Genomic DNA, 23,207 nt, shown 5'->3' on the forward strand with positions numbered 1-23,207 from the left:
TGTTATTTCTATTATGATTTGATCATGGCATTAAAATAAATGTCTTTAAAATAAACGAAGAATACTGATAAGCTGAATGCCAATTAACAAAGAATGCTGAATGTATGATGCCGGTCTTTTGTTCTGTAAATGTTACTGTAAATACTCGAAGGTCGTATCATAAAGGTATCACCAGTGTTGGCATCTTTTTTGGGCCGTTCTGACACATAAGCAAAACAATTCCAAATAAGTATTTTACCGATAATAAATCTCTGTCACCTCTGACCTTGTTGAAAATGTAAACAACAAAACGGAAGCATTAACCCGCATGCACCCTGTGAAATTACCAGTTTATTTATAGATTCATGATGTAACTATAATCAAAAAGTCAGCTATATTTTCGCTTTGGTGTGTCCGATAATAATAATTATAATATCATTTTGACATGCACTGTCAAGAAATTTAGGAGGACCCAAATTTAGGTAATAAATAATGAAATGCTACTTATTTATTGATATTTAGCGTTTTTCGGTCAGAAATTTAAGTGTCCACGTCGGAATACCGGACTTCGAAGTTTAGGTGTCCCTCCCGAAAAATGGGTGTCCTCGGGATCCCGGGACACCGTTAGTGTCGAACACTGATTGTGGTAAATCTTATTTGGGAGTAAGAGTGCATCTTTAAGGTGCTTTATAAATTCATTCATACATTTACCGCTACTGTGATCAAATCTTAAACATTTACTTCATCAGCGTGAAAACAGTTTCCTTGCCATTTAGAACTGGGATGGTATTTGATATGAAACTTATTATAAGGTAATCTTATGGTCATACATCACTGACTTCATTTACTATATTGGTCAGGTATTAATAACGAGTAATCTGATTAGCTACATCTTTCTTATATCCAATAAAGGCTTATATTGTATACCTGCCCTGTCAGTGATTTTTTTTGGAAATATTTATAACCTGTGCCTTGCAAAATTGGGGAAAAAAGTTCAGATTGGGAAAAATACAAAATCAGAACAAAATAGCAAATAAAATGGCAAATATACATGTTTTTACCTTCTTATGCATACATTATGCTGTGGAAGAGTTAGTCTTGTCAAGATTTTTCAAGAAATTAATTGCTTTTTAAATCATCAACATAATCTGCATTTGTCAAAATGGGGAAAAATATAAATTTGGGGGAAAAATGTTTTTCACAAGGGGAAAACAACCTTTAGAAGGCAGTATATTACACCAAAAAAATATAATCAATACCTGTTCTGCATTTTAGACTTGCCATCAGATATTGGAAGAAGCAATTGGGGTGGCTAAAAAATTCCACAGAATTTTAGTTCTTAAATCTCGTTTATGAGAGAATTTGTTTTCTTTACAAAAATGTGTATTACACTGTACTTACAATTTGATATAATTGGGCAAATTATTTAGAACTTTGTTTAAGTTAACAAACGTTGTTTACATCAAATCATACACTCGGTTATTTTCATGGACACATTTGTGATCTTCAGTATTTCTGACTAGGTTTGAGGCAAAAGCTTCAGCCGTACTTGGTTTATTTAAATGTATGAGCATGTTGTAAAATATTTAACCAATTCAACAACACTACTCTTAACAACGTTTTTAACTTGAACGAAGATCTGAACAATCATTGCCTTATACCTTGAGTAAAAATACCTGGAAGATATAAGACTTCAAGCTTTTACTAGACTTTTTTGTTCTTTGTGTATAGTAAATTTGGCAAATTGAATATTTATACCAGCCCCACTACAATTTTACCAGCCTTGGCTGGTGGGGCAGATCATGTTTCTTGACACTGTAAGTGAGCAGAATTACTTTTGAAAGCATAATTCTCAAATCTTGAGCAAGTATTGAACAGAACCCGTAAAGACAGAAAAACAACAACTTTTCACTCATTTATGCAAACCATAAGATCTCTCGGCTCAAGCATGACCTGTGTCTGCAAGAAGCTTTTTTTTTCAAGCTTTTTGCGAGAGAAATAAAAAAAAAACCCTATATATTCACAATAAAAAAACCATATATTCACCAAACTTTCCTTTTACCCACAAACTTTTAAAACATGTTTTTTTCCTTCAGGCAAATGACAAAATCTCTCAGCTCAAACATGACCTGTATAGCCGAGAAGTGCTCCTCAAGCTGTACACTGAGACTTACGAGGGCGGGGAGGGGGCGACACCCGGGCAAGGGAATACCCCGGAGGAGGCTAGCATGCCCCTACTGCAGAAGAAGATTCAGAGCCTGGAAGACGAGAACCTTCAGCTACACCTAGAGGTCAGCTTTTTATAATGTAACAATAATGCCACAATCAATAGATAGGTTGTGTCCTTTTAGAGAGGTCAAGAGGTTATTTTCTGGTAGGGGTTCAAACCCATCAACTCTTGGGTAAGAGGCAGACACCTTATCCAATAAAACACTCTCTTTATTTTTTGATAGTTTAATGTTTCTAGACATGTGAAAATGTTTCTAGACATTTGGAAACAAAATTTGTGGGGTAAACGCCTTAAGCTACCAAAACCTTATATATTTTAATGTGGCTTGGTACCATTTGGCATTTACCCAATGAATTCTGACGTAAAAAAGGTTCTAAAATCATGAAACACTCTTATGTTTTATACTGGTGGTTGGCTTGTTACTGGGGTATGTGAGCCTTTTAATTTATTTCAGACTTCCAAGTTGAAGTCAGCCACTGATGGACTAGAAGACCGGGAACAGAAGCTCGTCAATGACTGTGTCCAGCAGCTAGGTATGTGGTCAATGACTGTGTCCAGCAGCTAGGTATGTGGTCAATGACTGTGTCCAGCAGCAAGGTGTGGTCAATGACTGTGTCCAGCAGCTAGGTATGTGGTCAATGACTGTGTCCAGCAGCTAGATATGTGGTCAATGACTGTGTCCAGCAGCTAGGTATGTGGTCAATGACTTTGTCCAGCAGCTAGGTATGTGGTCAATAATTGTGTCCAGCAGCTAGGTATATGGTCAATGACTGTGTCCAGCAGCTAGGTATATGGTCAATGACTGTGTCCAGCAGCTAGGTATGTGGTCAATGACTGTGTCCAGCAGCTAGGTATGTGGTCAATGACTGTGTCCAGCAGCAAGGTGTGGTCAATGACTGTGTCCAGCAGCTAGGTATGTGGTCAATGACTGTGTCCAGCAGCTAGGTATGTGGTCAATGACTGTGTCCAGCAGCTAGGTATGTGGTCAATGACTGTGTCCAGCAGCTAGGTATGTGGTCAATGACTGTGTCCAGCAGCTAGGTATGTGGTCAATGACTGTGTCCAGCAGCTAGGTATGTGGTCAATGACTTTGTCCAGCAGCTAGGTATGTGGTCAATGACTTTGTCCAGCAGCTAGGTATGTGGTCAATGACGGTGTCCAGCAGCTAGGTATATGGTCAATGACTGTGTCCAGCAGCTAGGTTTATGGTCAATGACTGTGTCCAGCAGCTAGGTATGTGGTCAATGACTGTGTCCAGCAGCTAGGTATGTGGTCAATGACTGTGTTCAGCATCTAGGTATGTGGTCAATGACTTTGTCCAGCAGCTAGGTATGTGGTCAATGACTGTGTCCAGCAGCTAGGTATGTGGTCAATGACTGTGTCCAGCAGCTAGGTATGTGGTCAATGACTGTGTCCAGCAGCTAGGTATATGGTCAATGACTGTGTCCAGCAGCTAGGTATATGGTCAATGACTGTGTCCAGCAGCTAGGTATGTAGTCAACAGTAAAGACCTTATGGCTTTTTAGCCAGAATTTGCATCACATCAAGACTATCCACTGATACACAATGAAACAATACTGAATGTAATTATTTTGATGACTTATTATACTTTAAAATATTAATTACTAAACAATATACTTGAATGTCAGTTCACTGTACTTACAGAGCTCTAGTAACACACATATATAGTAAAACATACACATATATAGTAAAACATACACATATATAGTAAAACATACACATATATCAGGGGTGTAGAAATTAATTCAAGTAGCAGGGAATATCCTAAAAGTAGGCGGGGGGTCTGGGTGTCCTCCCCCTGTTAGGGTCAAGGGGCAACGCCCCTTGTGGGATGAATTTAAGCCTTTTTAACCAAACATTCTAGTCTTCTGGTGCATGTTTATTTTGTAACAGGGAACCTTAACATAAATGTACCGTACTATAATATGATACTGAAACTGAGTACTATCCCCCCCCCCCCCACCCACCAGTCAGGGCTAACTAATGAACCAAACTACTGTCAAATTCAGATTCAGGATAATATTATAACATTCCAGACCACATGCCTTGACATTTGCTAGCTATTCCCTCCTAATAATAACATGTAATTTCTTTTCTACCAATTATATACTTTCAGCCACTGAATCACTATTAACCTCTGAAAATTAAACATCTAACTTCATTTTCTGTGGATCTAGATATTTCACCTGCAGCTAACTTATTCCATTTTAATAACCAAAATAAATATCTGGACACTTTGTGACATTTAAAGCGTACTAAATTTCACCCAACGAACATGTAAAAATCATCAAAATAATGGATTATTTTTAGCAGTGACATCACCGCAAGCTTGTTCATTTTGTTTACACCTGGTTAAGTTTAACATGCGTATATAAAATTTACTGTTGCGTAAATGGTAATAGGACTAACAGAAGGCCAGACACGTTCATGTTGCATACTTACTACGCTTTATTGTGTCTGGAAAAAAATATTTATTTCACCCTCCATTGCTTCGCAAATCATTAATTTCAAAACATCCGCAGAGGGGATGCGACTAATAAGGTCATGTATCGAGCTAATGTTATTGTATTCGGAACACTGGGAAACCCAAACCTAATACTTGAAAAACATCCCAGAGGGGGATGCGACTAATGACGTCACATATCGAGCTAATGCTGTATTGTAGTCGGAACGCGCGGAAAGCAAAATAAACAATACCAACAATCAAGGTTTTAAACGGATGTAAACAGAACAGCCATGACAAAAAATAACAGATTTTATTTTTGTTGATGCGGGGAAATTAGCCGGGTGGAGATGCTAAAGTAACCGGATTATTTTACCGGCTCCCGGCCCATTTCTACACCCCTGATATATAGTAAAACATACACATATACAACACACACCACAACACAGTGACCTAAAAGTTCTATGGGTCTGAACAGACTCATCAACTCCGAATTCTCTCCAACCTCTCTACCATGACAACAATAGTAGCTTTTCCTTGGATCAGCCAATTGGCATTGCATTGATCCAGGAGAGGGCCCTAACTGATGTTGGTAAAAATCATGGCTCAATCCCCAATGCATGTTCTATTTTGTAATGTTTGTTTAAAACCTTGTGTTAAATGTTGCCTATTATTTATTGTAAACATTATTATTGAAAAGTTTGTTTAAGAAGTCATGTCCATGGCATAGGTGCATAAAACTAGAGTTCATATCCTATTTGATTTCCAGAGGACGTACATCAGCAACTGGAACTGTTTGCTAAAGAACTTTCTGAGAAGTCTGAGGAATGCAGCAACCAGAAGGAAGAAATAACAAATCTGCTTCATCAGATTATAGGGCTCCAGAAACGTGTTCGAACGGTGAGTATCAGATTATAATGCTCCAGAAACGTGTTCGAACGGTGAGTATCAGATTATAATGCTCCAGAAACGTGTTCGAACGGTGAGTATCAGATTAAAGTGCTCCAGAAACATGTTCGAACAGTAAGTATCAGATTAAAGTGCTCCAGAAACATGTTTGAACAGTAAGTATCAGATTAAAGTGCTCCAGAAACATGTTTGAACAGTTAGTATCAGATTAAAGTGCTCCAGAAACATGTTTGAACAGGTAGTATCAGATTAAAGTGCTCCAGAAACGTGTTTGAACAGGTAGTATCAGATTAAAGTGCTCCAGAAACGTGTTTGAACAGTTAGTATCAGATTAAAGTGCTCCAGAAACGTGTTTGAACAGTAAGTATCAGATTAAAGTGCTCCAGAAACATGTTTGAACAGTAAGTATCAGATTAAAGTGCTCCAGAAACATGTTTGAACAGTAAGTATCAGATTAAAGTGCTCCAGAAACATGTGTGAACAGTAAGTATCAGATTAAAGTTCTCCAGAAACGTGTTCCAACAGTTAGCATCTGATTATTGCGTTGGAGAAATGTGTTTGAAAGTTTCAGTTTATAGCGCTCCAGAAACAGGTTCTGATGGTTATTTGAGTGTTTTCCTGGGTATCTCTGCTGCGTTAAAACATGTTCTAATGGTGAGCAGAGCAGAGCTCTTGAAAAGCGTATGAATAACTAGTAGATTTTAGCTTCCATTGCCCAGAAAAATAACTGAAGAGTAAGTAGAAAAACAGTCAATTACTAATCAATTAAAGTATCTAAAACCAAATTATGTGCCACCATAGTAATTTAGTATTATTTGAAAGGTTTGTATGTGTAGAGAAGGTATATAAAAGAAAGTACACCAAACAAAGTATAAGAAACAACTTGTTTGCCCTTGAAAGATTGCCATAGATGCCATATTACGTCCGATTTCAGTTGAAATAAAGAACAAAAACGTTAATTAATTGTAATAATTTCATCTGTATTGTATTTTCGGTCTTTAAATTTGCATATAAGTTACAAGAAAGCTGTACCCTTTCAGAAGATCTCAAAATACATGTGGCTTTGAAGTTTACCATTATCCCCAAACCGCTCGATATTGCAATTAAATGGCTAATGCTCATTTATTCAATAACAGGTTATAGAGTTAAGGAAAAATCTTGAAATCAAGGTTGAGACCTGTTGACTTCTGACTTTAGTACAGTTGTAGAGATAAAACAAATTACCGAACATTTGCAAAAAAATAGAAGGAAGTACCTAAAAATAAATTCTTAAGTGACACTCTTATTCAAAATCAATACATTCACCTGAATAACAAATATAAATTTTGATTGATAAACCTTTAACTACTTACTAAATTATGCATTTTTAAAAAAATATTAATTACTGATAACACAATTGTAACTGTATATCTAATGGCTGAACATGCAAAAATATTAAATGATTGGTGAGTGCTTAAAGATTTAATATGATCTACTATAGTCTAATAAGGTAGAAATACCATGTTTGCTGCACCTTTATTTCAAATTTAAATTGGTATCCATAGTAAAAACAATTGTGTTCGACATTTATTCGTCCTTTTTGGTATATCAAATCATTTGTATTAATTGTGGTAAATCTTATTTTGGAGTAAGAGTGCATCTTTAATGACTTTGGAAACAGTTTCAAAGGGGGTCTAAGCCCCTTGACCATGCTTCGGACAGGAGTCCCATTTACTCGGACAGGATTGAAAATTACCAGCTGTTTAGAACCCCTGACTACAGTTATACAGCTATTTATGAATTTTCTCCATGTTTGTTTCAGTTGACAGCGGAGAACATGGAGCTACAGAAGACTTTGGAGGCAGCCCATGACTCTCAGAACTACCTGAGTAGAGAGGTAAGATGGAAATGCCTTTGCTTTAAATGTCACTCAGTGATCAGACCTTGTCTTCATGATCAATTGTTAGCTCTGCTTATTTGAGACAGAAGCAATAAATGGGTTAATCAACTGGAAATACATAGCTATAAGGCTGAATGAAATAATTCCTTTTGGTCGTATACATTTGAAATTGAAAAACCAAAATTTTGACTGTTGTAATGGGATAAATAATTCAAGGGACAAAAAAATATGAAGAACTCATTATGTTTAGGCGTTGTGAAAGAAATTCCCAAGAGTAGAGTCATAAAGTTTAACTGCTAAATTGAATTAATGATGCGATCTACTTGCAGCGTAGTTAAACTGTATAGACTTCTGACATTGTAAACCATCCATTTACATCCAAGGTTGTTTTCAATGGAAATGCCCGAGGAGTTCGGAATGTTGCTACGCCTTACCATCCATTAACTTTATTAAATGTCCTTCCCGCTCTGCCCAGATTGGTGACCTCAAGGAGAAAAATGAGGAGCTTCTCTTCCACCTTGAAGAGACCCAGGAAGAATTACGAAAGTTCCGGAGTCGGGAGCGTCCTATTGCCCAGCGGTACCCTCTCATGTCGCCACTGCTAGGGGCAGGGGGTGGGGAATCTCTAGCATCAGAGCTGGAAAACTCAATGAGAAGTGAGGTTGACCACCCTAAGGGCTACTCTCCCATGGATAGGAGGTGGGTGATATGTCATTTTCATTAGTCTATGTATTTTTCAGGATTGGTAGGGAATAAATAGATTTACAGCAGGATAAATCCATGACAAAGTGGACTATTTGAAGGGTATTTTACCATAAATAGGAGGTCAATGGTAGTAGAGTGTTAGATAATTGTAAACGATTGCATACTTTTATGATCAGCCAACAAGGGTCTTTTTTTTTTATATATCTTTTTGGATTTTTGAGCTGTAAGATATCATACATACTATACATTCATGCAAAGGACATGACTTTCTTTAGCGGACTTAGATTTTATATGAAGTATTTTCTGCAATAAAAGTTGAATAAGTTAAAATCTGCTTTCACCTTCCAAATAAATCATTTACAATAATATAACTTATATCTGTCTATAACAGTTGACATGTTTTGTGTTTTTCAGGAAGCATACCTTTAAGGTTTTCGAAACCGCTAAAGCAGCGAAAGGAGCCAGTCATCATAATTCATGCAGGTATGTGAAATAAAGGTTGTGATTTCACCTATCAACCTGGTTACTAAAGAACAAGAATACGTAACTTTTGCATGTAAGGGTTTGTACCAAAGCCATGAAATGGAATTCATTCATGTTCATTAATTATAAAAAGAAATATATTTGTATTCTTGTTTCCTCATTTTGAAAATATAAGCTGTACCTTCGTTTTGATTCAGTAGTACTGGTGTATTGATATGGCAGGACTGTTGTATTGATATGGCAGTACTGGTGTATTGATATGGCAGGACTGGTGTATTGATATGGCAGTACTGGTGTATTGATATGGCAGGACTGTTGTATTGATATGGCAGTACTGGTGTATTGATATGGCAGGACTGGTGTATTGATATGGCAGGACTGTTGTATTGATATGGCAGTACTGGTGTATTAATATGGCAGGACTGGTGTATTGATATGGCAGTACTGGTGTATTGATATGGCAGTACTGGTGTATTGATATGGCAGTACTGGTGTATTGATATGGCAGGACTGGTGTATTGATATGGCAGGACTGTTTGGAGTATTGATGGACTTGCAGTTCTGGTTTCTATCAAGGAAACTGACTCTAGAGGAATTCATATAAGGTTTTAGTTGACTTTTTGATTAAGTGAACATAAGTTAGCTTAAACTTAATGAAATTGTATAGGTGTTTATATGTTCCCCTGCTCTATGACAGTGCCAGCATGCTGGGAGCCAGTGAAGATTCACGATCTGCATCACAGAGAAGCTCTATGTACTTTAGTGACAATGAGTCTGGGGTCGGAGAAGCGCATGGAAGTGACCTTGACTCCCTGTACAGGTGAGGTTACAAGACTTCTTTACTATTTAAGATGATTTTAAGGTTAGAATTCATGTTACATAAATTTTAAGTCAATCAGAATGGTGAAATATTATAATATACGTTGTATATTCAGGAATTATTTTTTAAAACAAATGTGTGACAAACAAGTGTTATGTCTTCATGGAGCATTTGAATCAGGCAGAGGTAGACCTAGAACCACATAAAAGATAAAATGAAAAACTTAACTAACCAATAATAATTCTAATCCTCAGTGGATCCAGTAAACTAGGTCGTCCAGGTGTTCCCGGGTCCACAGATCTACAGACCGCCCTGCGTCGCCTGTCAATGAGGCGAGCTAATGAACTAAACGAGCAGGATTACGCCAAGGGAGAGAAGGAAAGACAGGAAAGAGAACAATTGAGGGAAAGGTGAGCAGGATTTTTTGTGTCATCAGATCATAGGTCTGAGAGGGAATACTTTGTTTATTTTGGTGTTGTTATACTTCTGTTCAAGGTGCGGTATTCATAAAAGTTCTTGAGTCATTTCCTAACTTAAGCGAGTTTGGTTTGTGGTCACCAAGCTGGACAAATGGGTTTTCTCCGGGTACTCCTGTTTCCTCCCACACCACAAGACCACACTCTCGCGTAACATCGTGCCAACGAGAGTGATAAATATATAATGTTGTAATTACTTGTTTCACAATCGTTGTAAAATAAATAAGTTTAAAAGTCACTTTCTTAATTTTAGTATCTCTTAAGTTATATGAAATAAGAAATTTAGAATTTCCAAAATTCATAACTTTATTGACCGTAATGAAAAAAAATACTATAGTGTTAAAAACACTAATACATTTCTTTTAAGTTGATTAAAAAATATTTAAGAAATCGACTTAAGTTTGGAAATGATTTAAGCTGCTTTATTAATATGGCCTTAGATCAGTACTACTTCTTGTACAGTCTCAATCATGGTCATTGATTTTGGAAACAGTAGGTTAAAGGTCAAAGTTAGATTTGCAGAATTCTAGTTGAAATATGTTTTCATTATGCATCCAAGGATTTTTAAGCCCGAAGTCAGAAATGTTATTATGGGTAAAAATATTTCATTCGAAATCATGATATACCAATAATGTAAATAACACATTTTCTTCGTAATATTGACTTAATTAAAGCAAAAACGCCATGTCGCGAAAGAAAAGTTAAATTCAGACTTTAAATGCTCTTAACCCTTTCATTTCCTTCAAGATTCCATTTGTACTGGGCAACACAACATATATTTCCCCAGTTAAAAGCATTATAAGAATTTAAATATGTGTTTTTACGGTCTTGTTTTATATCAAATTTATCATAAAAAAATATAAATTGTTAACTTAATTACGAGCTTTTTGTCAAGAATTTTTGTATGCTCACTTTCATGAAAGCTTTCTAGGCCTCTGCCAATTCATATTCAAAATCTGGTTATGTATTTCGTCTGTTATTAAACAAAAAAACTTTAAAGTGATTCAATCAATTTCTCCTTAGGACAAACAGTGAGGTAACAGAGCATTCAGAAACCGAGTCAATGACCCCGGGGCGATGTCGGACCCCAGACAGTCAGCTGTCGGCCAACAGTGGCTACCTCTCTATGACAGGAAGTGCGAACTACTACAGGATGCCGGAGAGATTAAAGATTGTGAAACCGCTGGAAGGTAGTGTAGAGAGATCACCAGTACATGTACAGTGTTTTTATCCACCTTTTATTAAATAACTATTAATTATAAGCCCTTAAACACAGCATTTGCCTCGACCAATTATACAAAGGCCTCCTCTATAACAGTGCCAATATCTATATCAGTTAGCGGCCCCAGGCCAAAAAGTGATATAGATATAAAGCCCGCATTTTAAAGAATATGATTGGCTGATTAAACAGGGCCAAAAAATGATATAGATTCACAGATGTAAATTCGGAAATGGCAGCCATTTTATTTTAAAGTCAGTATTAAAACGTTTGGTTAAATATGTTATGTATTTAAGAGTTGGTCTATGTGATATGCCTCGTGCCAATATGACTGCCCTTGGACTAATAACAGGGCCAATATCAAATCACTCATTTATTAACATATATTAGTAAATGGAGCATGGGGTAGTGGTAACAAACTTTCTGAAGTCGGAGTTTAGACTCAAAACTAAAAATTGCATATCTTCATTTCTTTGTAACTTACATTCTAGCAAAGCATTCATTGATGTAGAACTTTACTTAATTACTTTATTATTTGCATGCTTTAATGGTTTTTACGTATATTTTGTAAAAGAACTGTCTTAAAGATACTTTCCAGAAAATGAATTAGTACACTGAAGTTAAACACAAAAACATGTTTGTTACTCTAGGTTTGTGTATGGCAGGGAGGATTTTGATAAAAACATCAATACAAAAGACAGTGCATGCTAAATAATGCCAGAACATTGTAGAAGGATATTACAATGCAATTTTATGCCAGAAATAATTTGTAATTTGTATAATTCTGTATTTTTTATAATTCTTTCTTTCCTTATCATAACTACTTTTTTGCTCCTAAACAAAGGGTTTAAGTGATAGAAATCACAAAACCTTCGTCACTTAGAACATTTTATTATGTAACTCTTTTACAATAATATGCCATATCCCTGTATAGTACTCTTCACCCAAATAATAAACATATTACTCATATTATGCACCATATATATCACAAACAATAAGACTAGATTTACACAAGAGTCACCAACAAGAACGACAATTCAGTCCACTTGATTACTCAAGTGGACAATAAGACTAACAGAGTTACTCCCCTTACTGTGACTACAGTCATTTCTGTGCCTCGAACAATGATTAAGTACATCTGTAGACCTAATTGCATTTCGAAACTTGGAGTTTACATTAAAAAATCAGTTTTATAAGTGTTTACAGAGTATCCTTAGAAAACAAATATTAGATCGTGTTAAACTTCTACCCATGCTCAATATCTCTGCATCGCCAAGTTCCACCTAAGTCATATTTTCTGCAACAGATCCAGATACAGATCTGAGGAGGTAAATCAACAAGCCCAAACCATTGTTTTATGTTCAATTCCCTTTGTCCTATCCAGGTTCAATAACTCTGCGGCAATGGCAACGTCTTGCCAAGCCCCACCTAGGTGGTATTTTCGAGAACAAGCCCGGGGTTCAGGTCAGAGGAGAGAAGAAAATCAAACAGCTGGAGCCCGAGGTCTACACGCTGTCAGATTATGAGGAGGATGGTTGGTAGTTTTTCAATACACACATAAAAAATTATAGAGTTCCCCATGAGAATTGCTTGAACTGGACCAAACAATTTTAACTAAAAAAGGACCAACCATTTAGGAAAGCAGTTGTTTCATCAAATATTTATAAGCTCATGTACCAGATGACAAACTTTCACGAAGTTTCACTTGAAAAAATAAGCTTGGCTATTGGCCTGTTCTTGTGAAAAGCACTGAAAACATTATGTTCAATAAATGACCAACTGTGTGTGGACATGCATGAAAACTTTTAAATACTGTTTTTCTTTGAGGCATCATAGTTATGTTCTGATGTTAGCAATTGATTATGATTGATTTGGCCTATTTTCTTTGTTTCTTTAAAAATCTTTACAAGGGTGGAGCATTCATTTCAAGTGTAAACAAATGAATTCCCTGCAATCTGATTGGTTGATGTCTATGATTTTGAACATATATGAGGAAGTTCCTGCAATCTGATTGGATGATGTCTATGATTTTGAACATATATGATGAAGTTCCTGCAATCTGATTGGTTGATGTCTATGATTTTGAACATATATGATGAAGTTCCTGCAATCTGATTGGATGATGTCTTTTATTTGAACACTGTTGGATTTCAGATGACATGTCTGTTTACCCGACGCGGTTCAACCACAGTGCGGGCGTGTACACCTTCACAGACTCGCGAGTTCAACACCCCACCGAGGCTGCGAGGTAACTTATTATATACGGCTATATGCTGAATCAATGTTATAGATCTATGTTGTGATATGGTCTGCTGTATTTTCTCTGGTATAACTCCTTAGTATAACTCCTTATAACCCATGCTCGAAACTTCGTAAGTCCCTTAAAACAGGATTAAGCTACCGGTAAGCTCACTATTTTTGTTTTTCAATAATATGCATAATATTGACATCTTTAGGAGTTTTTATACTTTAGATAGGAACTATCTTTATGATATAATCACAATAAAACATTTTCTATTCATCAAAATCGAATTTAAGTTTGTATTTTTGGCTAATTGAAATAAGCTACTTAAGCCTGTTAAGCTTTAAAAGTTTCGAGATTTTGGGACCAGGGGTTCTAAAGAACAGGACTAATCCTGAAATTAGCATTGAGAGTTTTAAAATTCAGACTGTTGTACAGTTATGAAGATTGTTTTTTACTGGGACATTTGCATAAAAAAACAGTAGGAAGTACCTTGAAATGGATATACATAACTTTGGAAACAATTTCTAATGGGTCTTTATCCTGATTCAGGCATGAATTCCTCATACTTTACCAGACCCCAAGCTATATTTGAGGATTAACAATAATCAGCTGTTATAACCCCAGTAACCTCTCCGCAGCCATTTTCTAAATATAATTTTCAATTATAACCATGGCCATAAAATCAGACCATGGATGGTGTCATTGTACAGTCTTTTTTTTGCGGATACCACTTGTTGCCACATTTTACCCTTTGTAATTTTGCCTGGATAGTTCAGCTCCTGATTTAAACAATGAATTTGCAACTGAAACTATTGGAAAAAAATATTGAATGTCTTGATAGTTGAATTTGATGTAAAATTCAGCAAAAAAAGTATCTGCAAAAAGGACTATTGCATTAAAGGGGCATAATTTAGGTTGGTTCAAATAAAAGTGTATTAATTGTGTACGGATAAAAGAGTATAAGCGATATTTTGGCGATTTTTAAACTTGGAAATTTGTGGCCACATAACTATTGAAAAAAATCCAAAGGCTTATATTTCTTATCTGCACAAATCTGTTGTTTTTTTGTTTCATCATTTAAGTCAAATGATTTTAAACATTATAATTGATTACAATGAAATAAGAAAAAATGAGCATCAACCTATAGTGTGCTCATTTAAAATGTTGATACCTCTCTTTATCTTGTTGTGTCCGCATGATGACCTATAATGCACTAATACAATATGTATATTTATCACATGACATAACAGTTGTAAGTGTGACACGATTCCTGTATTGTCTTACATAATACAAGTGTTATATGACTTGACTTTGGCTTCATTTTGCCCTACTTGCTAAGCATCAATTTTTTTTACCGAATAATTAATAAAATATGTTTTTGGACGCGAAATGTGTCATGTAATAAAAACAGTCTTACCTTCCTTGCCATTTATTACAATATTTTATGAAAATTCTCACCAAAGGCTTGCTCTATAATTTTCATAAATTCATTCCATAAAATTTTGTGTTAAATGGCAACTTGTAAGATCCTAGATTTTTAACATACATTGGGCCGATTGTTAAAGTTTGCAATGTTGTTAACGACATCAATGTTGATTTTTTACAGTGAACTATTTTATGACGTGCTGGTATTTCTAAATTAAACAAGTACAGCTAAAATAGTTCTCTCACCATGTGTACGAAGTTTAGCAGATCACAAATGTTTTGATAATTTTAAGTGATGTTAATATATGAAAGTTTACAATGACGACGTTGATCAAGTTGTTAACTTTAAAAAAGTTCTGAACAATCAGCCTTTTGCAATGAAATAAAACGAGTTGGCATAAAGTTTGATTTAAATGCATGCTGCATTTGATGTGCAAAATAGATGAATGCATATATTTTCTGCCAACTGACATTGGGGGAAAAAACAATGTCTTATGGCACGCTGTGAAATGAAATCAAATGAAATGTTGATACAAAGGAGAATAACAGACTAGTAAGTATTCTAGTGCAAATTACAGTGACACCGAGTCCGTGTCCACCCTGGAAGAGGAGATTGAAGAGTAAGCATGCCCATAGCCCACATGTGTGTGCGTGTGTGTGTACAGTTATACAGGTGGTGGACAAATCCCCTTTATGACAGATCAAACTTCATTTGAATATTTATGCATGTATATTTTTTTTTACTGATCTTAATGATGATTTCATTACTTTTCATAGACGAACCAATGCATGCATGTTGTCAAGTAGCTTTTAAGGTCCATTTGGACACTTTAATCATGAAATGATGTATTCATGAAATGAATCTTGATTACCATGCATAAGAAACTTTACTGGATGACATTTTGACTGAAGGAGATTTGTCCATACGCAATTTTGCCAAGAAACACGCCTTAACATGGAGGATTGTTTTCTAGAACACATTTATTGCCTTTATTTGAATGTAGGCATATAATACATGTAGTTTAGCCACAGAATTGCTTTCATGCATTGCGAGACTCCCTATTCTGTTTCCATATCTGAAATATTATACGTTCCTTAAGAATATCTTGTAGAGCTTGCTCAGATGCTTTGGAAACATTTAAGTTTTTATTTGGTACTAGATTATGCAATATAAGCTGTGGCTTTACTCCAAAAATACATTGTTTGTATACACTGTTTGTTTTCAATGATTGTACCGGTGTTTTGACCAGGGAATACAGTTGACAGTTCATGCCAGTAGTTGAATTTGGCACTCACCTGCAAGGTCTGCCCTTGTAAAATGGATATGGGCTTGCTCAAACTCTGGGCTTTTTATAGCAGGGGTTGTTAACTATTGTGATGCCAAACACTTTCATAAGAGTTGGAGCTGGTTCATCCATAAATGTGATTTCGATGACTGACATGATATGTGTTATGTTCATGTTCATGTGTTTAAAACCTATGGTAGTTGAATGCTTCATGTTTGTGTGTGAGAAATCACCTTCTTAATAATCTTGAAAGTATTTATCCCCATATATATAACCTTGATTCATTTATCTCCTTTTAAATCACCTTGAAAGTATTTCATACCTTTTAAGTCTTTAAGCCTTGATGTATTTATTACCTTCTAGATGACCTTGAAAGTATTTAGTACCTTCTAGATGACCTTAAGCTTGAAAGTATTTCGTACATTTTAAGTAGCCTTGAAGTATTTATTACCTTCTTGATGACCTAGAAAGTATTTAGTACCTTTTAAATGACCTTGATGTATTAATTTCCTTCTAGATGACATTTAAAGTTTCAGTACCTTCTAAGTCACCTTGAAAGTATTTATTACCTTCTAGACTTTTAAATGACCTTGATGTATTTATTACCTTCAAGATGACCTTGACAGTAATAATTGCCTTCAAAATAACCTTGAAAGTATTTAAATGTCGTGGTTAAATTGTATGAAGTTCAAATATAAAAATAAATTCATTGTTTTTTCATTGTTTTTTATTTATCCAGGCATTTGGTGAGGTGTTTATAACCAAGAGAAATGAGCTGCTTCTCTGAATTTGCATTTTTAATTGCTTAATTTGCTTGCAATGCAGTATATCTTATAAGATCACTTTTTAGAGGCGTTTAGGCGAAAATTAAAATAAAAGCTTCAAGTTAATTTTAGGCACTCTTAATGCTTCAAAATTGTATGACAATTGAATATGAATATTTTTTTGTGTTTGAAATATATTTACAGTTCATTTGTTCTCTAATACTTTACTACAGTAGAGAATACTAGTTCTTGTTGCAGTGAAATAGTGCATGTATGTTAAAGTTCACTTTGAATCAGGAAAATTGTTATGAATAAAAGTGTGATTTAAACCCAATAGTTTATATATAATGATTCAATTGATTGTACTCCCTTTTGGTCCAAGTATCTTCTTAGCTTGTTTTTTGTTTGTTTATCAAATAATCAGTTATTGTCATATTCTTTGTCAGGCACACTTTAGTAATACTTGTGAGTTTTGCTTTTTTAAAAAGTGAGAAAAAAGGTAAGTATTTTGAGTGTTGGGGATATATTTCATTGCTCCTGTTTTTTCATGAACATCTAGAGAATAATTCTGACAAATCATTTCCTTTTCAGGGTTTCATCCACAACGTCTAACTCCACTCCTCGTATGGCTGTAAGTTCCAAGGCAGAGGGTTCGGGAACCAGTACATACAGCATGTCCATGGGGCTGGCTTCCCTGCTCAATGAGCGTGACATCATCACCCCTACAGACACTGGGTCAAGTGGGGCAAGGTCAAGGCTCGAAATGGGCATCAGTCAGTCTAATCCCAGTCGGTTTCCGAGTCTTGTGTCTGAGACACACTTCAAACCTGGACAGAGTTCTACCCCCGCGACTCTATCGCTGACTACTAACAATTATAGACTAATACCCTCACCTTCAACTCACAACGCAAGGCCATTGAAAGGTCAAGGTGAAGGTCAGAGCGATGAAAAGGTTGTTGATATTTCAAGGTCATTTCAGAGTCAGCAGACCACAGCAGGGTCACATACAACTTCTTGGGTGTCTGCTTTGGCAAACCTTTCCCCTGGGTCAGGCTCCTTAGGAACAATGAGTCTGAATGCCGGGAGGTCAAACAATGATACAAACGCTTTAGGAGTGATTAACAAACTAAAAACTACAGGCTTTTCACTGTATGGATATTTAACAGGTGTGGGGAACACAGAAGGTGTTAACAATGCCGGTAATGGTGATAGAGATACAAATTTTGTGAGTCAACATACTAACAATGCAGCTACTGGTGTGACTTCTACAAGTAGACCTACTTCTCTGAAATTGTCTGTGTTAACTGCTGCTTCAAATGCAACTGTCTCCACCGCAAATGTCACAAATGCTTCATTGGCAACAGTTGGTGGGGCAACAGGGATGACAACTACTGACTCTTCGAGTAGTCAAGGGAGTAAACTGTCATCACTGTTTTCTGGTAAAAGTGCAACTGGCGTTATAGGGGCATTGGCCAAACTACACAGGGATTCTAGTTTATAAAATAGTTAATATTTGTATAGCTAAAAACTGGACATTTAAAATTATTGTGACTTTTGTACTGTGGTGTTTTTTTAGTTACTCAGAAGTGCCAATTTTATTACAGTATAAAGATGACAGTATAAGGACAACATAGATGATCTTATGTGACAATGTTAGATTAAATAATGAAGATATCCAACATACAAATAAGCTTAAGACATTTTATCTAGCCATCGACAATAATGTTAGATTTATATGCCTGTTCAGACCGCATATAATTTTGGTATCATTTGAAGGGATCATGCTTGGTAATGGCTAATGTGTTAAATTGATGACAAAATATATACGTTATATTGAAAGATATAGCAGTTAGTTCTTTAATTTTTATTACAACTAAAACAGAGAATCAACATCAAATTCCAAAAAAGCTTATTTTTGGTGTATTCTTTCCATTTTCTTTCCCACAAAGTGACCCTTTAAAATGATAACAAAATAATATGGGGTCTCGAGACATTATTGCACATCGTATACCTAAAAACACGACGCTAGGATAACTTAAGATGAATCTGGTAGAATTTAGTTATTATTTAAAACAGAGGAGTTAGAATCTTATGTGTGAAACTATAGACTCTTACATTAATGCAAACCCTCAATTATTTTTAACAAGCTTGATAATGCAGTAACTTACAGATACAAGCTTATGATGGTACACCAAAAAAGGACGTAGATTTTTCAGTATGTGCCATTTATAAAATTTACTTATTGGACCATTCTTGTCATTTGAAAATAAATTATTATTATTGTCAAAATGGTTACTTCTACTCAAACCTAAGTTAAATTATTGCCGTTTCCAAAAAAATGTGTCTATATAAATTATATTTCTTGTTTAACGTATGCACAAGTTATAATTATATATAAGTCTATACATCATGACTGTTATTTATATCTCTCACTAGCTACCATGTACATATATTTATAACTATTTTATTCCTATTTTTAACAAGCACTATGTGATAACGGGGATGTTTTTAAGGTGTGACCTTGAACTTTGAGGTGTGACCTTGAACTTTGAGGTATGGCCTTGAACTTTGAGGTATGACCTTGAACTTTGAGGTATGGCCTTGAACTTTGAGGAACGACCTTGAACTTTGAGGTTTGACCTTGAACTTTGAGGTATGACCTTGAACTTTGAGGTAGGGACTTGGGTTAATTAGGTTATTGAGATATAAGTTATTGTAAATGATGACATTTTGTTTTGCTTTTAATATTAACTTGTTTTAAAAATGCAATTTATGAGTAGTGTGTTTTTCAAGGAAAGTAGAGTATAAGACTTATGGTAGTAGGCAGTATTGTCGTGCAAAAACCTTAGTAAATAATATTCCAGATATTTACCAGACATAAGGACACATGTTACAGATATGAAGCTATTCAATGTCCATAACTCTGGCATTGATAATTGTTTCGCCCCTTTAGAAGGGAAAAAACCAGTACAGTTATAGTGTATTTCTTTTTAATAAAAAGATAAATGATGAAATAGTTAAATTAATTAAAAAAATTAATTTATCTGAAAATTGTGACAGAGGCACTGTTTTTGTCCACTGGCTTAAAGGGATGGAGCTTGTATAGCAATGTCCTAGCAAGCTCAGCCCAAGACTGTTGTATTCATTTACTCAGTATAAAAGAAGAAGCGGTAACAACTGTTTAGCTTTGGGTGCATGTAATTTTGTTTTTGTGCATTATATGTTAGGACAGGGGATGTAATGAATCTAAAACTCTGTAATCAGGTCAAATTGTGTTGTGTGTTATAACTGTAATCTAGATGTTGATCAACCATTTTCGACCAAAATGACACTATGCATCGTTTGTATTTTCATTGTCCCATTTCAGCATTTAAGACTGCATTTGCCAAGTAAAATGTTATTGTTTAAGGCTCTGGAAGTCATTCTTCATCATTTACTGTCATAATTAATTCATATTATTGGATAAGCCAGTCACAATTAGTGGTGCTGAATTACATACATACATATAAATTTTTGAGCTCGCATTCATTTTTTACAAATTCTCATTTCATTCAGGCTGTTGTGCATTGTCATCAAACCCAGTTCTGTATTCCTTTTAGTAAAAAATGGGAAAATTGACAGACAAATTTTTGTTTTCAGGAATATAAATGAGATAGGGAATAATACTCTTTTTCTAATGAAATCCTGATACTCTTTTTACAATGAAATTGCATACTATTATTATAAATTAATACTCTTTAACTTAGAAGATTAACCTTGTTGACCTCAAGGTGTTTTGTTACTAAATATAGAAAAGAACACACAATGCAATTTCATTGGCTTAGATTTCATTAGATCCCAAGTTGGCACCAATGAAAATGCCTCATTAATTAATAATGAGTACTATTACACACAGTACCAGATTTTTATAGAGAAATGTCCCAATGAAGCAAAGCTTGTAAGTGTACCAGCGGTAGTGTTATTTCAGTTCTTTCTTATTTACAATTGTCTCATATATTAGTCAAAACTTCTTGTGTTGTACATGGAACTCATTATTATATATTTTTAAGAAAAGTAATTCATTAATATGCAATCTTTGAATAATTATTGAATGAAAAATGAATTCTTATATTATGTCAAATATATAATGTTTCTCTTGAAACAAGATGAACTTAATGTTACGGTTGTCATTAGTCGGACCCCTAGTGCTTTTAAATGTTGTTAGTGATTTGTAAATTCTATTTAGTTGTTAAAGGGCTTTCATTTCTGTTTTATCATTTTTGTGTATATTATAAGTTCAATTTCAATTAAAGCAGGTTTTTTTGCTAAATTAATTTGACAATTTCTATTTACAATCTAAATAATAGTAAACGGTAAATTCTATAAACATAAGTCTATGAGAAATAACAAATCGAACATCGGAACATTCTGATTGCTCAAGCAAAGCTTAATCCAAATAAATTGTTGCTCATTGTTTTTGTCTCAAAATACCACCATTTCAATTCCAATATGATTAAAACAATATTTAGAGAACATTTTGAATAATGCCATAATAAGCAAATGTTTCCTTTTATTTTGTAAAAAACCCTCAATGAGTTTGCATATTTCCTAAACAGCTTGCACAAATGATTTTCTTGTCAAATTTGCGTCTAAATTAAGCCAAAATGTCTAAGTGTTGATAAGTGATGTTAACGATCTAACCTTATTTGGTTAATAAAATGAGTTTAAAAACATACCTTTTAAATCTTAACTTGATAACTAAACTTAAATTATTATTTATTAGTCTTATTGATTCCTAGATCAGTCAATGACTGTTATTGCATATTTTATGCATGCTTTTTTTTATCAAAAATAGACCACTTTCATAGTAAACAAACATTATTTACCGAGTCATGTATTTATGCTTGTCCACATTTTGTGTTTAAAAGAGCTTAGGAATGTATAATTTCAAGCATTTGTTATATATGCACAGTATACCCCCCTGTAAAGCTTCTAGGTACGTTTGTACTGTTTTCTAGATAGCCAAGAAATTGTTTTCGAAATTAAAAGTATAAAAAACTACATGTAAATACCGTTGTTGTTTTCATTTATTATTATTTATAGCTTGGAACTGATGGGGAAAGGCATTCTGCATTTATTTATTTATTAATCATTTGTCTAATTATGGGAGTGAAAATATCAATTATGAAATAGTTAAATGGCATGAAGTAATATTTAAATGATTAAGAATGGACAGAGAGATAGTAGCGAACAAGCCCTTACATATACTTTCAGGTCCTCTGTCTTTGAATATTACACATAATGACACATTGTCAACACACAATCTGACCAGGGAATGTGATGAGTGGCAGTAGGCGGACCTTCAAACACCTGCGATAGTTAAAAAATTTAATGATCAAGTCTAGTCTATCTGCAATTTCATTGGTTAATAGGTTGTATTCTAATGTGTTGTTGCACACCTCATTGAAAACTATGTTTTTATATTACACAAAAAACATACTTAGTAATCACTAGTACAATTGTATACAGAATGACCACTGTCACTCAGACCAAATATTTCAGAAATACTATGTACCAGTAGTGTTTCATAATCAGACAATTTAAATCATCAATCATCAATTATCAATCCAGCTGTTTGCCATATCCAGAGCAAGAAAAGGTGCTTTTCTTCAGAGTACTCATACTTAAGGAAGCTTGTGAATGTCAATGGAATGATGTAGAGTGCTGGGACGCATCAACATTGAACACAAATGTGAGTGTCCTACACTATTTAAAACCGATTGAGAGCACCTTGGAAAAAACGTCTACGTTAATGTTGTTTATTGCCACTTTAATACAGGCCTTGCTGAACATGAAAGTTCTGTCTCTGGCAACATATGTACCAAGTTGCATTTGAAGATGTTTGCTTGCTGACAAGGATCTAAGGCTATGACAATATCTCAACTTCTTTCTTTGAAATACTGAAATACACAAAATAACGTACAAGACCAGCTTAAATGACAGCAAAGTAGTACAGATCAGTGCATCATGTATTGGTCAATAACAAATAATTAAAATTATTATCAATCATTAATGAATCAACACTTTTCAATCATACCATATTGACACAATAGAGAAACACTATTATTCAACAACTTGTTTTGACGATTAACAAGGGCCATATCCTAAACCAGATGGCTTAACACTGGGAAAACAGCAATTGACTGAAATGGAACAATCGATTGACAATAGGATTATATTCTTTAAATAAATAATAGCATTCTTTAAATAAATAATAGCATATGGTTGTGTTATCCAATAGATTAACTGAAAAACCTCTCCAAACAAAGTTGTTGTGGCCACTG

General features: G+C 34.7%; 1 protein-coding gene across 5 annotated transcripts in view; it reads left to right on the top strand.

The window, feature by feature from the left end:
- LOC128240316 (trafficking kinesin-binding protein 1-like) overlaps window positions 1-21,924 on the top strand; it is a 53,223-nt gene extending 31,299 nt beyond the window's left edge. For 4 of the 5 annotated variants that reach the window (XM_052956910.1, XM_052956906.1, XM_052956905.1 and 1 more), the window contains 13 exons: window positions 2,076-2,270; window positions 2,664-2,742; window positions 5,443-5,573; window positions 7,384-7,458; window positions 7,937-8,160; window positions 8,581-8,649; window positions 9,347-9,469; window positions 9,724-9,879; window positions 10,969-11,135; window positions 12,549-12,698; window positions 13,319-13,412; window positions 15,413-15,454; window positions 17,476-21,924. In XM_052956910.1, the coding sequence (XP_052812870.1) occupies window positions 2,076-2,270; window positions 2,664-2,742; window positions 5,443-5,573; window positions 7,384-7,458; window positions 7,937-8,160; window positions 8,581-8,649; window positions 9,347-9,469; window positions 9,724-9,879; window positions 10,969-11,135; window positions 12,549-12,698; window positions 13,319-13,412; window positions 15,413-15,454; window positions 17,476-18,385 (2,415 nt within the window). In that variant the 3' untranslated portion in view covers window positions 18,386-21,924. The remainder of the gene's footprint in view (window positions 1-2,075; window positions 2,271-2,663; window positions 2,743-5,442; window positions 5,574-7,383; window positions 7,459-7,936; window positions 8,161-8,580; window positions 8,650-9,346; window positions 9,470-9,723; window positions 9,880-10,968; window positions 11,136-12,548; window positions 12,699-13,318; window positions 13,413-15,412; window positions 15,455-17,475) is intronic. The other variant, XM_052956907.1, reaches the window with a different exon arrangement.
- Window positions 21,925-23,207: the final 1,283 nt, after the last annotated feature.

This window comes from Mya arenaria, chromosome 7 (genome assembly GCF_026914265.1).
Source record: "Mya arenaria isolate MELC-2E11 chromosome 7, ASM2691426v1".
NCBI classification, from domain to species: Eukaryota; Metazoa; Mollusca; class Bivalvia; order Myida; family Myidae; genus Mya; species Mya arenaria.